At 39.9% G+C, this 14,913-nt stretch overlaps 1 protein-coding gene across 2 annotated transcripts in view; it reads right to left on the bottom strand.

Annotated features, from left to right (window-relative positions):
* The window catches only part of ric1 (RIC1 homolog, RAB6A GEF complex partner 1), a 34,534-nt gene that overhangs the window by 13,148 nt on the left and 6,473 nt on the right, over positions 1-14,913 (bottom strand). For both annotated transcript variants that reach the window (XM_017038853.2, XM_008325912.3), the window contains exons 2-4: positions 14,630-14,737; positions 3,602-3,681; positions 2,213-2,320 (exon numbers count right to left, since the gene is read on the bottom strand). In XM_017038853.2, the coding sequence (XP_016894342.1) occupies positions 2,213-2,320; positions 3,602-3,681; positions 14,630-14,737 (296 nt within the window). The remainder of the gene's footprint in view (positions 1-2,212; positions 2,321-3,601; positions 3,682-14,629; positions 14,738-14,913) is intronic.

The raw sequence follows: 14,913 nt of genomic DNA, 5'->3' as shown, positions 1-14,913 counted from the left end.
GGGGGGCTGTGACAGAGCGTTCAGTGCCAGCGCTCCCTCACTCACACACACACCAGACAACACACAGTGTGTTTCTGTGTGTACAGTGACTGGTTCACTGTCAAAAAACTTGACAAATAATAATTGTTTTTGTTCTAATCTGTGGATTCTTTGATGATTTTGATCGAGGTAGCCAAAAAGTAGACCAAGATCTACCAGTATATTTCAAACGGAGTGCTGGTAGAACATGAGGAATAAAAAAAAACTAAATATATAACTTATAATAATAATAATAATTTGAGCTTTATTTTTCCCATATTTGGCTGAAACACAGCATGTGGTTCCTCTGGGAATCGAACCCAAGACTTGCTGCTTCAGAGATTTAGATATGCGCTATTTTTAGGGTATCGCTGGTACCGGTATCTCCGCGTCTCTAGCCATTTTTCCAAAAACTGTTAAACCGTAGTCTACTGAAACCAATAGAACGACTGTCATGGTTTTGTAACGTAATGTTTTTATATATTTTCTGCTGCCTGACCTTATTAGGGGCTCCATTTGTTCAACAAACACATCCCTTATTTATATGAACTACCCCCTGTTCTTTATCATTATTTTCCTCTAAACAGGATCACAATTGACATTTATTTATAATTTAATTATTTAATTTAGTAAAGGAGAATTAAGACCAACTCTGGGAAATGTTCTTTTTTGTTCTTTCTCACAGTCTACTGATCAAACAATCTCTGGGAAATGTTCTTTTTTGTTCACGAACATCTCTTTCTCACAGTCTACTGATCAAACAACAAACAAACAAAGGCTCAGAAGGATGGACTTATTATTATGCCATTGCTGTTTCGCCAATTATCAGAGCAAAGATGACGCAGCAGGCAATCAGAAGAAGCTGCTAGAGTGACAGAGCAAGGAAATGACAGAGCAAGGAAAGGGAGACCGGAGGAGTTGATTTTCACAGCGGTAGGAGGCAACACACGTCCTGCAAAAATCAGTGTCTCTCTGAAATTATTTTTTTTTTTGTACAGGTGTCTACCCAGTGGTCTGTGTTCTGTAGACAGCCTGGAGACATGACAATGGAACACATAAAAAAAGTCCAGATAAAAAAACCCAAAAAAAACAATGAAGACAAATTTGAGGAGTGACAGCTGCTGTCACTTGGCCAACAAAGACGTCAACTTCGATGGAATACTGTACGCCCGATAGGAGCGGAGGTGAAAAAGGAAAGAAGTGGGAATCATCAATAGCACAAAGGAACCACAGAGGCAGTAGACCGTGCTTTTTGGTTTTTAAACCAGTTTATACTTCTAATAAAAAATATATATATATATGTTCAGTTTAACAGAGTAAACATTAAACTGTACAACAGATGTGTTTAACAGTTCCAAGCTGTTTTTAATTATTTAGGATACATAAAAAAATGTATTTTAACATCTCTTGCAACCTGCATTGAAACGCAGACGACCAAATACACAGCTCGTCTACTTTTAACACGCCAGAACTGTAGGATCTCCTAAGAGTCAGTGACAGACTGACACGGACAAGGAGTGAGGCTAAATATCTGGTTCTCAACTCCAGTCGGCTCTGGTTTCTCTTCTGCCTCAACCTACTGCAGATTGATGTGTACTTCCTTAAAGGACTCCATGTCTACAACCAAGAGAGCAGAGGTGCAGAGATTCCATTCTGGCTTTGCAAACTTTCCATGTGAGAAAGTGGAAAAAATTCCAACCCATTTACTCCCAGCTAAATGCATAAAGCTTAAACATGCCACCGGCACCAAACACAATGGCTCACATTCTTCTAATGCCCGCTGAACAGCCCGAGCAAGACCAACACGAACGCTGCAACACGAGTCGATGATGTCAGAGCAGTCGATGATTTGGACAAGTGTTTAATCCATGTCTAAGGCTGGTAAATTATCCAAACTAGAATAACACGACTGGTTGGATTTGATTTGTGAAAATTTGCTTTGGACGTCAAAGAAATGCCTCTGATTTGAGCTTTCACTGGAGGGAAATGAATAAGTACGTGGTGCACAGTGTGCGGAACATTCTTCTGTTTACAGAGAGCAGTCGTGTTAAAACACACAGCAAGCTCGAAGTATCATTTAGTGGTTTCTACACAAATGCCGGGCAGATGACAAGAGGAACTCTGGGAGACAAAACAAGGAAGACAGATGCTGGACGATGGAAAACGTCAACAAAAAAACAAACAAAACATCAACCTGGTGATGGGGGCCTCCAAATCCACAGGCTTCTTCATCTCCAGTGACAGAGCGGGGGCACATTGCTCCTCCTTATAGCCCGGGGTCACTTTCACACGGGGACTTCCTCTGTGAAAACACATTATTTACAAAGAAACATTAGTTTTCCTCACAGGTTAAACGAAGTACAACTCTTTTTTCCATCTTAGGATGGTGAAAAAAAAAAGAAAAAAAAAAAAAAAAAAAGGACCGCTGGACATGCCCCCACTCGCCACTTCTGTTGGTATGTCGTCCAGGAATGTGAAACGCTCCAGTTCACACAGGAGGCAGACACAAAAGCACACAATACAGATGTTTGTAGGATAGCAAGCAGAGGGACTGTAGCTTGGTGTGGGAAACGTGTGCACAGCAGCTCTGTACGCTCGCTGACATGACGTAGATTTGTGTCGACAGCACAGCAGCTCTGTACACTCGCTGACATGACGTAGATTTGTGTCGTTATTATTATTGCTGAGAAGGTCAGAGTCATTAGCTTCTCACATTTCATTTTCAAGGATCGGTCGGAAAAAATTATTTTCACAAATTAAAGGTGAGCAAACAGAGCACTTGAGCGGTGAAGCACTCGTGAACACCTTACGGTGAGATTGTTTTATAGCAGCTCCGACAGAGACTTCCAGAACTGGAGTAGTTTTTTTTTTGTTATACATTCACAATAAAATACAATACAATAAACGTAAGAAAATAATAGTTTTTATAGCAAATAATTATCAAACCAGCAGGAGTAGGGCTGGGCAATATGCTAAATATGTTAAATTATCGAATAATATAATATATCTTAATATTTTTAGCTGAATGGCGATACCAAATATATATAGAAATCTTTTCTGTAATGTAAGCATTGTACCATATTTGTTTTTTCCCTCCAAAGGCCAACTCTTTAAAGACAAACAAATTCTCAGTTATTGTTAGTTTATCATATCTTATATATATATATGTATATATAAATTCTTAGTTAAATTCTTAGTTAATGTTATTATTATAGTTAGTTATTCTCAGTTTAAACCACAATACAATACAAACTAATTTCCGATGGTACCTGAATGCCCCTCGTTGTGGACATGTTATACTACGTACGATTGAATGAACTTAGACAATGGTCATGTGGACAAATTGATTTTCTCTTATCATTGTTAGCACTTTACTTGACATAGCAGTAAAGCCAGGCTGAAGTTGTGGGGTTTTTTTGTCTGGTCAAATACATAAAAATCACGCCCGTGGACCCTCCATCTCATAGTCTTAGAAAAATATTTCTTTACACTAGACCTTCTGCCAGAGACTGAATATACTGTAATATGGTGAATTACGTTTGTGACTGACAGTGACGTTGTTTGTCAGTGTGAATACACTTACTTCAGATAGACAGGCTCATAGAGGTACTTGTCATCTCGTATACCGAGCACATCAAAGAGGAGGATGTATCCTTTGGCAGTCTGGAAACAGGAAGAGAGCGAGAGAGAAAGAGAGATCATTAAAAAATGAATGAAACGCCATAAAATATTTAGTCTCCTGTTATGCTATCATCGGATGAAAAAAAAAAAGCTCTGAATGCCAAAACGCTGTCAAATTCTAGTGAGCGGAAAATTAAATTTTAATCACGTAAACGTGGTGCTGAATTTTTAAGGTCATCCGAGGCCATTTTCATGCAGCCTTAAGGGGAGAAAGTGTTCCAGGAGAGCAGGGACGAGGATAATGGGCTTATCGGTAAACAGAACAACTAGCGCACGCCGGCGTCTTCTAGGGAGAAAAACAGAAAGTGTTATGGCAACGTTTAAAACCAAAAAAAGTATTCCAAGGCTGCTTGGGTGTTAGGATATTGTATTTAAAAATCACTGGTGATTTCCACACAAAACAAGGGCTGAAATAAAAAGAAAATCTATAGTTTCAACACATCAGACAAACAAAATATGTATAATTCATCCCACTGTTTAATGTCTGATCTGTATGCAAGTATGTTCCAGGAACTGGGCTTTTATGAGCACACACACACACACACACACACAAACACACACAACAGTCAGGGAAACAGCTGAAATTGAGCCCAAAGACTGAAACACGATACCAAAACCTGATCCAGGCTCCACCGTCAGACATCATGTGCGATGGTTTTGCAGTCACCACACATAAAAAAAGGACTTCTGTTCTGCAGCACATACACTTTGACACCCAGTGTACTATTTACAATGTGGATCCATAATACACCATTGTTTAGCTGGTATTATATAGCAAAGCACCATAAAAAAACAAAAACACTGCTGACATTTCGAGTGTACTGGTGTCACATAACAAACCCAAATCAGTGAAAGGAGGAGGCTAGCAGCAACATGAGGCTCGACTCATAAAGTACTAGCACACCCAGAGATGGGAGAGGCAGGGGGAGGCTGAGGCCTGGGAGAGTCATCAACAGAACCACAGCTACAGAAACCTGGCTTTAATGTCAGAGACTCCAAAAAAAAAAAAAAACTTATATCACTGAACGTCAATAAGTTGTCAGTGCCTCAACACTGGAGACAAACATTAAATAGCAAAAAAAAAAAATTCCAGTAATATAAGACTCATCATCTGGTTATAATACGCGGTCACTGTGGTACGTTTTCACGGTCGACGCTACATCCAAAGGAAACCGAGGGATCTTCACACAAACACAGGTTTGAGTTCAAATATTTGCTGAAGCAGACGGTGTTAACATCAGCCACATAAACACAGATGTGGTGAATTCAACTGTTAAATACTCTTCACACACACAGTCACGTTTCAATAGACTACAGTAGTTAAGCCTGGGCTTCATTTATGTTTTTCTTTTAATGTTGACACTGCAAACAAGTCAGGAAACACAGGACGGGCAGTTGTTGAAAGTAAAACTGGGAAAAGTACACAGCACTGGGTATCTCACCAGGTTAGAGGTGAATAAAAAGTATTTGACAAATTATCTCACAAGCTGTCTGTATTTGGTTATATTCTAGAGTGAGGGGTCCTCAAGCTCCGGTCCGAGGACTGCTGCTAGTCCGTAAGTCATTAGGTACCAGGCCACAGTGGGACACAGTGGGAAAAAATCTACTTTGGTTTTACTAATTGACTTCATTCCAAAATAATCCAGTCATATCCCTTTACTGTTTTCATTCAAAGATAATCTGTCAATGTTTCAGAACAACAGGTCAAAGTTCATTCAGACTCTGATACTGACAGAAGAAAGTCTGAAGGAGGTTTGATTTGGAAAATGACCGGTCCACAGTAATTTAATTCTTGCTTTGTTGTTCCCTCTTCACAGCCAACAACAAGTGACATAAATTAACAAAGAAATATCTTAGATGTAATAAAGTTTTAGCAGTTTACTGTCCATCAACACTTCCCTCCTGTAGAAGAAACGTAAAGCTCCCGGCTTTAAAAAGAAAAGTTGTTTCTTTCTATGCACAAACTTCACAGACTAACCTTCCTAACTGCCCTCTGAGGCAGGTTCACGGTCAGAACATTTGTATCAGCAGTGGGACACAATAAAAAAAAAAAATCAGTGTAATAGATAAGAGGCTTTGATATGACTTATTTTGGCTTTAACTTCCCAAAGGGAAATCCCGAGGAATTAATAACTTCTAACCAATAGCCAATGAAATGCTAACTGTGTTCTGATCCAACGTGCTAAGACAACCAAGCTGTCAGAAAAAAACCCAACTGCACAAAGACTCAAGCCGAGCAATGTGGTCATGTCTTTCAACTCTGTTCAAACATTTTGTGTGCTTTGATAACTCGATCCTTCGTGTGCATCTTCTTTGCAGCTAGAAGAGGAACTCTATGCACATTACTGCCATCTACTGGGTTGGAGTGTGTACATCAGATCTTACTGGTGTCTTCAAATCCCTCGTCTATAGGGAAGTACACAATGAAATCTTTAGTTTCTGCCAATTGTTTCTTATACCGAGTGTTTTTCGTTTTTCATTACCAGTTGAAAAAGTGAAAAAAGAAAGCGAGTCTGAAATCACTTTTAATACCAGGAGCCGCCCTTTCCATCCCCCGCTGTGCCCTCCTACTGAGATGAACCTCAGAAATTCCAACAAGGCTGCCAACCTAAAGAAGGACCACCTGGGCTCAAGAAGAAAAGCCAAATCTGACTGAGCTACTGTACTTCAAACGCAGGTCAATTACAGAAGGCAGGGAGTCTCAAGATATCGGGGGCGGGGAGGTGGGGGAGGGGCAGGGATAGATTTTGGCAGCCTTAACCGACTTCAGAAGCGTTTTGCATTCTTAATATCCTGCCTTTCATCTGCAGCCTCAACAAAACACATACATGAAAGCATTCACGCAAACACGTCTGATTAGCTATCATTCAGCTCATCCTGTCAGTGAGGTGTGAACTTTAAGACGAGACAGAAAAAAGGAGACACAGAGACAAGGCAGCGTTCTACGTCTTCTGATCTGTACCTGCGGTCTGAGGAGCAGACACATTGTTGTCATCTTTGTTTATACAGAACACACCAAACCCCTGTACGACAGATACTCCAGTACGCAGATGATCCTGTAATTATTATACTTATTTGTGTCCCAGCACGCCTTTGACTCTAATTGATGCCTCTGCGAGATTTAAACCAGCCACCCTGACTCGTTGGAGCACTAAACAGATGGTTTACCATCAAAGGCCCGTCTATTCTCTGCTGTTAAATAAAGATTAATGGGAAAAGGAGGCCAATAACTGCAGTAGTTCAAGCCTGCAAGCAGAAAAACTACGAATTTGGTTTTTAAGGATAATGCCTGAAAGCTAGAAACTCCAGAGGTCTAAATAGAAACACACACACACGCACGCACACACACACATGCACCCATTCAGAGTTGATTCATTTGTGATTATGTACAGAGGTTGCTGTCACTAGAATCAACACCAGACAGAAATAGATGCCACATTCCTGGCAAGTGTAACAGTATGCGTTGCACAATAGCTACCAGCATATGATGCGTCCCGGTAGTATCTGCACAAACACAGGAAATCTACAATTTATCACACAAAGAAATACAGGAGGTTGATTTAAGAATGACCTCGGCCTCCGATGGTTCGCAGTTGGGTCAAAATGTCCCATAAATTTATTAAGAAAGTCTTGTTTCATCATTCTGAAGTACTGCTTTCTTTCGTTTGTGTTTAGATTATGATGTTACCACTGTGTTAGCATATATGAGTGACACAAGGCATATTGCGACTCAAAAATCGAGTAACGTCACACTGCAGGAACGGAACTCGTATTCTTAATTTCAACCTATTTTGGTTTGTTTTTCTTAAACGAATCTAAGACCACAAATAAATAGCTATTCAGATGCGAACCGTCACTTTTAAATATACGGCGTATCCCTCATAAAAAGAAGCCATAAAATACTGCATTAGGTTAGCTTCTATATTCATCCCTCATGGGCACCACTGCTGTGTGTGTGTGTGTGTGTGTTTGTGTGGAATCAGTAAAAGTGCAAAGATGACGCAAGTCTCAGATTAAATTACAGCATGGGCCACTGAAAAGGAAAGGTACTGCATACATTTAAATACTTTAAGGCCTGAAACAAAATGTCAAATACAAAAAATAAAAATATGAAGGTCTCTTCGAGGCACCAAAAGTATAATGGAAGAACACTTCAATCTAAAACCAGAGAGGGAACGTTTTAGTCTGGGACTGATCCCAAAGCACACACACTCTAAGAGCCGAGGAATAAAAAGTATTTCCTCTGTTTCCAGACCCGCCTCTAATCCTGAAAAAAGTTCACCCCTAAGGGCGGAAGACTCAGACTCTCGCTCTCTCTTTCTCTCTCTTTCTCTGACAACGTCATTTGGCTAAAGATAGTAGTAGCCAAAATTTAGGAGGGCGATTACGTCGGCCTCAAGGTCTGTCGAGTGTGTCAGCGGCCAAACATCTGCAAAACAGCTGGAAGGGACTACTGCTGCGGCAGAACCGATCGTTATTGTTCTCTGGTCTTCAAAGTCTTTGTCAGTTCAGACTGCATTAATAACAACCCTGAATGAACAAGGTATAAGGTTTGGAAAAATAAAAAGGTATTATTGAGAATTTACCAAATGTGTTTGGAGACTTATAATGACATATGCATGTGTTCAGCCTTCTGTGACAAGTACTGCTAATGAAGAGAGCATGACGTGGTGATGTAATAAGTGATGTAATGCAGGGATCCCCAAACCTTGGGTCCAGGGACCGGTGCCGGTCTGTAGGTCATTTGGTACCAGGCCAAAATGGGACACAGTGGAAAAAATGTACTTCAGTTTTACTAATTCACTTCATTCCAAAAATAATCCAGTCATATCCCAAAGATAATCTGACAATGTTTAAAACAACAGCTCATTCAGACTCTGATACTGACAGATAAAGTCTAAAAGATGTTGCGGTATTACCAGTCCACAGTTACGGCTGACACCGGCCGATCGGTCCTTGGTACAAAAAAAGGGTTGGGGACCCCTGGTGTAATGTTTTTGGAAGGAATGTCAACTAATCCGGTGTTTAAGTATGTCTAATCATTCTGATTAAAGTCCTTCCGTGATTCAAAATTAAATGTTTCTTGCAGACTCCGTATCCATTAGAGATTAGGTTTCACTGCTGCTTGTAAGTTCAGACATATAGATTCATTTAATATTGATGAGACAAAGTCTTGCCTCAAAAAAAAAAATCAATAGCAGTATCAGCAAAGATCGGGTCAGAGACGACACAGAGCAATACACACCGTCAGCCTCTTGAATTCACGTAACGTTTAATATTTTAAAACAAAATGACAAACTGGGCAACCTAGAATTGTAAATTTATGATGTGGTAAAAGCGTAATAGGTGGTTATTGTCGACCACAAATGTGTTTTACCTAAGGCTGTCTAGACCACACATCCCTTCTTGAGAAAAAAAGAGTGGGCAGGAAATGAAGACGGTGGAAGTATGTCATTTGTGTTGTTTGCAATAATTTAGTAAAAATCGTTTTTAGTTTCTTGATTCTTACTAAAATGAAAAAAAAAAGACACAGCTTTAACATAGAGAAACCATCATGGTTCTTCCACAACGTTCTCGCTCGGTTTTGTGTTTTCTAGAAAGATGCGTCATCAATCCACGAACTCCCACAGGCTTTAAAGGGAAATCTACATTTGCAAACACATTACTCACATACAGTCTACGAGGCCATCAAAGGGAAATCTACATTTGCAAACAGATTACGATATTACTCACATACAGTCTACGAGGCCATTATTAGCTGGTTTAACAATTATTTGCTCACTAGAAAAAAAAAATAACATTTTTGTTCATTTTTGCAAATGTGAAAACTGGAAATTATACAGGAAAGTTCATACGTTTTTATTTATGTGTTTTGTTTTTAAATTTTGCTTCTTCGAGTGATGCCCACAATGTGAACTAACTATTAGTCGATGGTCTCAACGATTTTTGCGAATATATAACAGCTCAAATTTACAGGCCAGTGACAAAGAACAGGAGATAATTCCACAGAGATTATACCAGAGGACATTATGAAACACATGCATTATTAACGCATTATCAAACAAACTGAAATATATGAAACCTTGGTTATAAATAGGCTACTTAGGTACCTCCTGCACCTGCTCCCTGTTGTGTTTGTCTGAGTCTGGGCCAGAGCCCAACTTACTGCTTCTCCAGACATGTTCACAACATTCACTTATATGTGTTTTGGCTGCAGTTCAGGAGTGAGGGATGAAGAGGGAGGAAAAAGAAAGAGAGAGAGAGAGAAGTTAAGATGGACACCAGGAGACCGTGAGGTCGTCTCCTCTGTTTTCTCTCATAACAACAATTACTCAAAAATCAATTTAACACGTCTGTGTTGACTTTATGGAATGTATGATGTAAAGACGTACGAGGGTAAATCTGCAAAGTACGTCAACAATTCAGCATTGCTGCCGAGCTCGAAATGCATTTATTGTGTGCATTACTGCGTCTCACACACACACACACACATACTGAATACTGTTTTACGAGGGAACACCTGGAGAAGTGATTACTCCATTTATCTGTTCCTCGTGGAGGCATGTAAACTTGGCACGTTCAACGTATTACTAGCAACTCAGCAAGGACATGCGGCGGTACGATGTGGGGAAAACATGTTCAGCTGTCAGATAGGGTGGCTAAAACACACAGTGTGTTGTCCTTGACTGTACTCCTGGAAAACTTTCACACAGAAACACAGAGTTTTCGGGAAAAAAAAAATACATATACATACATACATACAAATACATACATACATACGTATATGCATATATATACATACATACGTACAATATATGCATGCATACATATATACATATATGTATGTATATATTTAAATATGTATGTATTTTATATATTTACATATATACATATATAATATATATTATATACATACATATATCCACATACATATACATATATATACACATATACAGTAAATCTCTACAGTTTCTACAAAGTTCCAGCCCTAAAGCGACTGCTTGCACACAGATGTTTAAATAGTAACAAACTACGTAGTTACTTGACCCCAAATGGACTTCATGAAAAAATATATATATTTGTGTGTGTATGTTTACGTGATGTTGAGTTTCCACAGAATTTCCAACACAGCTCCACGTACTTTTTAAACCCTGACTGAAGCTTCAGTCAAAACAGTTTGGGTTCATTTTTCGGACATAAAGATCCAGACGGCGTAGACGCTCCACCCCAGTCCATAAAGACAGTAATTAATCGATTGGGTGTTCGCTCTGTCTTGTACGCGTCTGCTTCTGTTTCTGTGGTCTCCTGTGTGCTGCTGATCACATGGCTGTGGGGGGAACCGACTCTGTTATCTGCTGACTCGAGCACTTGTCTTGTGTGTCGGGTTTACCGAAGGAGACACTTCCTCCTTGCAGTTCTCTCAGCAGCTGCGGGCCGCTAGGCTAACAATCATGATACGATAATTTAAAGAACAGAAAACGCCGAGAGGGCGGGGGAGGGGTAACACGGAAGAATATAGAAAAACACAACTTAAAATTGGTTGAAGATGGATGGATGGATGGATAGACAGATGGATGGATGGACAGATGGAAGGACGGACGGAGGATGGATAGACGGATGGATGGATAGCTATATAGATAAATAGATAGATGAATGGATGTATGGACGGATGGATGGATGGATAGATGAATGGATGGATGGATAGATGGATGGATCTTTATTATTATTTATCCCTATTTTCCTTTGGGAAATTAAGGCCATTAAAATACACTGAAAACCAAACCCCTGCACTTCACTTGTCCATTTTAGAGACACTTGTACTGGTAATTTTTTTGGTGTGTTTTTAAGTGACGATCAGAAGCCGAGCGCCTGACGTTAACCACCGCTCAAACTCTTTGTCTGCCTCGTTTGGCACAGCAGATGCAGCGTCCGTCTGTTGCCTCTCTCTCATCGCACCGTGCATCAAGACGTTAGATGATGAGCACAGACGAGGCTCGTTAACAGGAAATACACGAGATACGAGTGATTCACATTCTTCACCGACATAATTAAAATGCCATCCCGAGAAGTAAATGACTGCATTCACGGTAAAGCTAGCTGTAATGTACGCAGTGATGCCTTCAGAGATACGGCGACGGCGGAGGATACCTTAACTCTCTTTTTTTTATTACCTGCAGTTCGGTTATTATACATCAGCTTTGGTCCGAATTTGATCAGAGTAACTGTGGGAAATCTACTATAAAGACGAGGACGGATCAACTCAACTGTGACACTTGATTAGAGAGAATAAAAGAAAGAATCATTTGCTGTACGTACGAACCGTCTCCCACGAATACGTTCCATATTCTAATGAAGGGGAAACTGTTATGAACAAGATAATCTCCCTGTGGGCACGACTGGAGCTCATGTAACCTTAATAAACTCACGTGGGCATAAATCTGAAAACACGCTGCTGTGATGAGAGGGAAATTCATCTCTATGGAAATGAGCATACAGTCTGTATAAAAGAAACATCTCTTGACCTTTGTGGGCTGGGGATTTGCATATAAATAAAGCTGTGGGTTGAATTGGATGACTCCACCTTAAACGGTTCTTTTTTTTATATACATATATTAACATAAAAAGCAATAACAAGTACAGACATTTACTGATTTTGCAGGAAGAATTTCCACAGTGGCCACAGTTTGAGAAAAAACAAAAATGTGACGAACTAATGACCACACAGTGTCATCGAATGTCTCACCGGCCGTCAGCCGAGGGAAGTCAATTTCAAAACAGAGTGCGGTCTGACACTGAGATTGATTTGTTCAGTCACACACAGACCTGGCGGTCGGTCACGTGACAAAACGATCAACTTTAAGGTAAATACTACTTCACTTCACTAAATACTTTTCAAGTAAAGTTGTGAAGTTGCCATTTTTCAGCCCATTTTTTCACCTTTATCTCAGCTTTTAACTTCACAAAAACATGTCTACTCTGCACATTAACAAACAAACAAACTCTGGGACCATGTGTATTTCTTTTAGGACTTTTGGTTATATTGGTCCCATGTAAAATATATGTGTCAATATATGTAAAAAATGTAAAAGGATAGTTAAAAACAAATGAGCACTTTTTATCCCAGTTCCTGTCTCTGAGGCTTTTTTTTTTTTACTTAACTTGATCATTTTTATTTTTAAACATGTCGTCGAGTCAGTATCACATCCTGGAGAAACATGAGGTCTTTCTAGAGCGGCAGGCTTTTTCATGTAGAGCCGATTCAAGTCAAAACAAGTCTAGCTTAGGGGTCAAAATTCCTTTTCTCCCACACACAAACACACAAAAAACCCATCCCTAAAGAGAAAACAAGACTGTGAATTTATATTTTAAAATATTAACAATTGCTTTTTCCAGGGGTCAGCAACTTTCTTGGAAACTCTTGGAGAGCTACTTCAAGGATACTTATTAATACGAAGAGCTACTCGTTTGATATAGACTTCGCCGAACAAAGTAATAATAATCCGAAAAGAAAACTAACGCTGCAGAGTCAAGTTCTGCGACATACAATAGAACCACGTTTGAATATGTGTAACTGATCTAAACATCACAGTAACATTACCATTTTTGACCCTGTTATCGACTAGTTTTTATTTTTAGAACTTTCCCCCAGGGCACCTTAAGGTAGTCCACGCCAGCACCACGTTGGTGACTCCTCATCGATTCACTATTTTTAAGTATTTAAAAAAAACAAAAAAAAACTATGATCATACAACCTCATAACTGCAGTCTCTATGAACCTGACAACAAATGCTGCAGAGCTCGGAGGCGTCTGTTCTGCCCTCACAGGCACTGGGATCGTCTTCCTTCTATCTGGGGCTCAGCCCAACAGTAGAAATAGGTCAAACTGCTGCTGCTCTACAGAGAAGTGCGGCACAAATGCACCACTGTATCTCTTTGTAACCCACAGGAGGAGAGGATGATGACAGAAAATCAACATATTAACATATTTACACCATTGTAGTCACTGTATGTTACGTCAAATATTCCGAGGGTGGAAGATCAGAGTGGCTACAGTTGAGGAGAGTATGTAGAGAGAAAGAAAAAAAACTAGAAATCCATGATGTTGGTTGGAGCAGAGTAGAGTAAGTGAAGAACAGGTGACTGTTATCTACACCATGTCAAAGCACATACTGCAGATAAGGTCAACACAGACCCAAGGCTTTAAGTTATGTAAGTGCTTCAACACTACAGTGCTGAATCCTTCTGTCCTTTGTGTCAAACATACGGCCCGTGGGCCAAAACTGGCCCGATAAGGTGTTCAATCCGGCATTCATGTACAAGATATGTTTTGTGAAATTACATTTAAATTCATAATAATAACAATGATAATAATGCATATCTAATATACTTGTTATGATTGGACTGGTCCGGTAATCAGGTTGTATGCAGCCCGTGAACCAAAATGAGTTCAGAGGCAACAGTTGGATTGATTCAAACTCATTCTCACCAGGGCCCACATCTGAATATCTGAAAGTCCTTGAACGAACCAAGTAGATCTCTGCTCAGATCTTGCATCATCATCATGATGAACGAACCAAGGTTCTTGCATCTTGCATCATCATCATGAAATGCACTGTATGGTCAATATTGGCTCTGAAGCAACACAGACAAATAAATGCTTTTTAAACTCCTGAGGGCCACGCAAAATAACTCGACGGGCCACATTCGGCCCGCGGGGCTTGAGTTTGACATGTGCATATTTAACAGAAGTGACTCATCAATTCAAAAGACTGACAAAGACGTCCGACCTACAGGATGAAGGTGGTGAGAAACATCGCTGCTACAGCGCCAAGTCGTTTCGAAGAGACTTTCAGTTCACATTAGTTTTTTGTTTTTTTTAAAGGTGATAAAATTGAACCAACAAGAAAAACTGAAAGTGTGGTGAACTTACCGCCACAGCTATCATGGAGTCGTCCAGTTTCCATTCTGCCTTTTGGTAGAAACCAAACTGGGCCGCTGCTTTTGCAGACTCGATGTAGCTGACAATTAAAACGCTGGGCTGTGGGAGGAGAACAGAGACGTGTGAAGGAGAGGGGATATTTTAGATTACGTAACACCAGCAGCATATACTTTCACATCACAGCAACACAGGAGAAAAATGTTCCCAAATATAGATTCATGAATTGGGCTAAATATTCAAATTGAGGATTTCAGCTCAGCTGAACATTTTCAATG

Source organism: Cynoglossus semilaevis, chromosome 14, assembly GCF_000523025.1.
Source record: "Cynoglossus semilaevis isolate Cse_v1.0 chromosome 14, Cse_v1.0, whole genome shotgun sequence".
NCBI classification, from domain to species: Eukaryota; Metazoa; Chordata; class Actinopteri; order Pleuronectiformes; family Cynoglossidae; genus Cynoglossus; species Cynoglossus semilaevis.
Note: the sequence above shows the minus strand (reverse complement) of the source record. Positions and strands in the feature narration are given on the sequence as shown.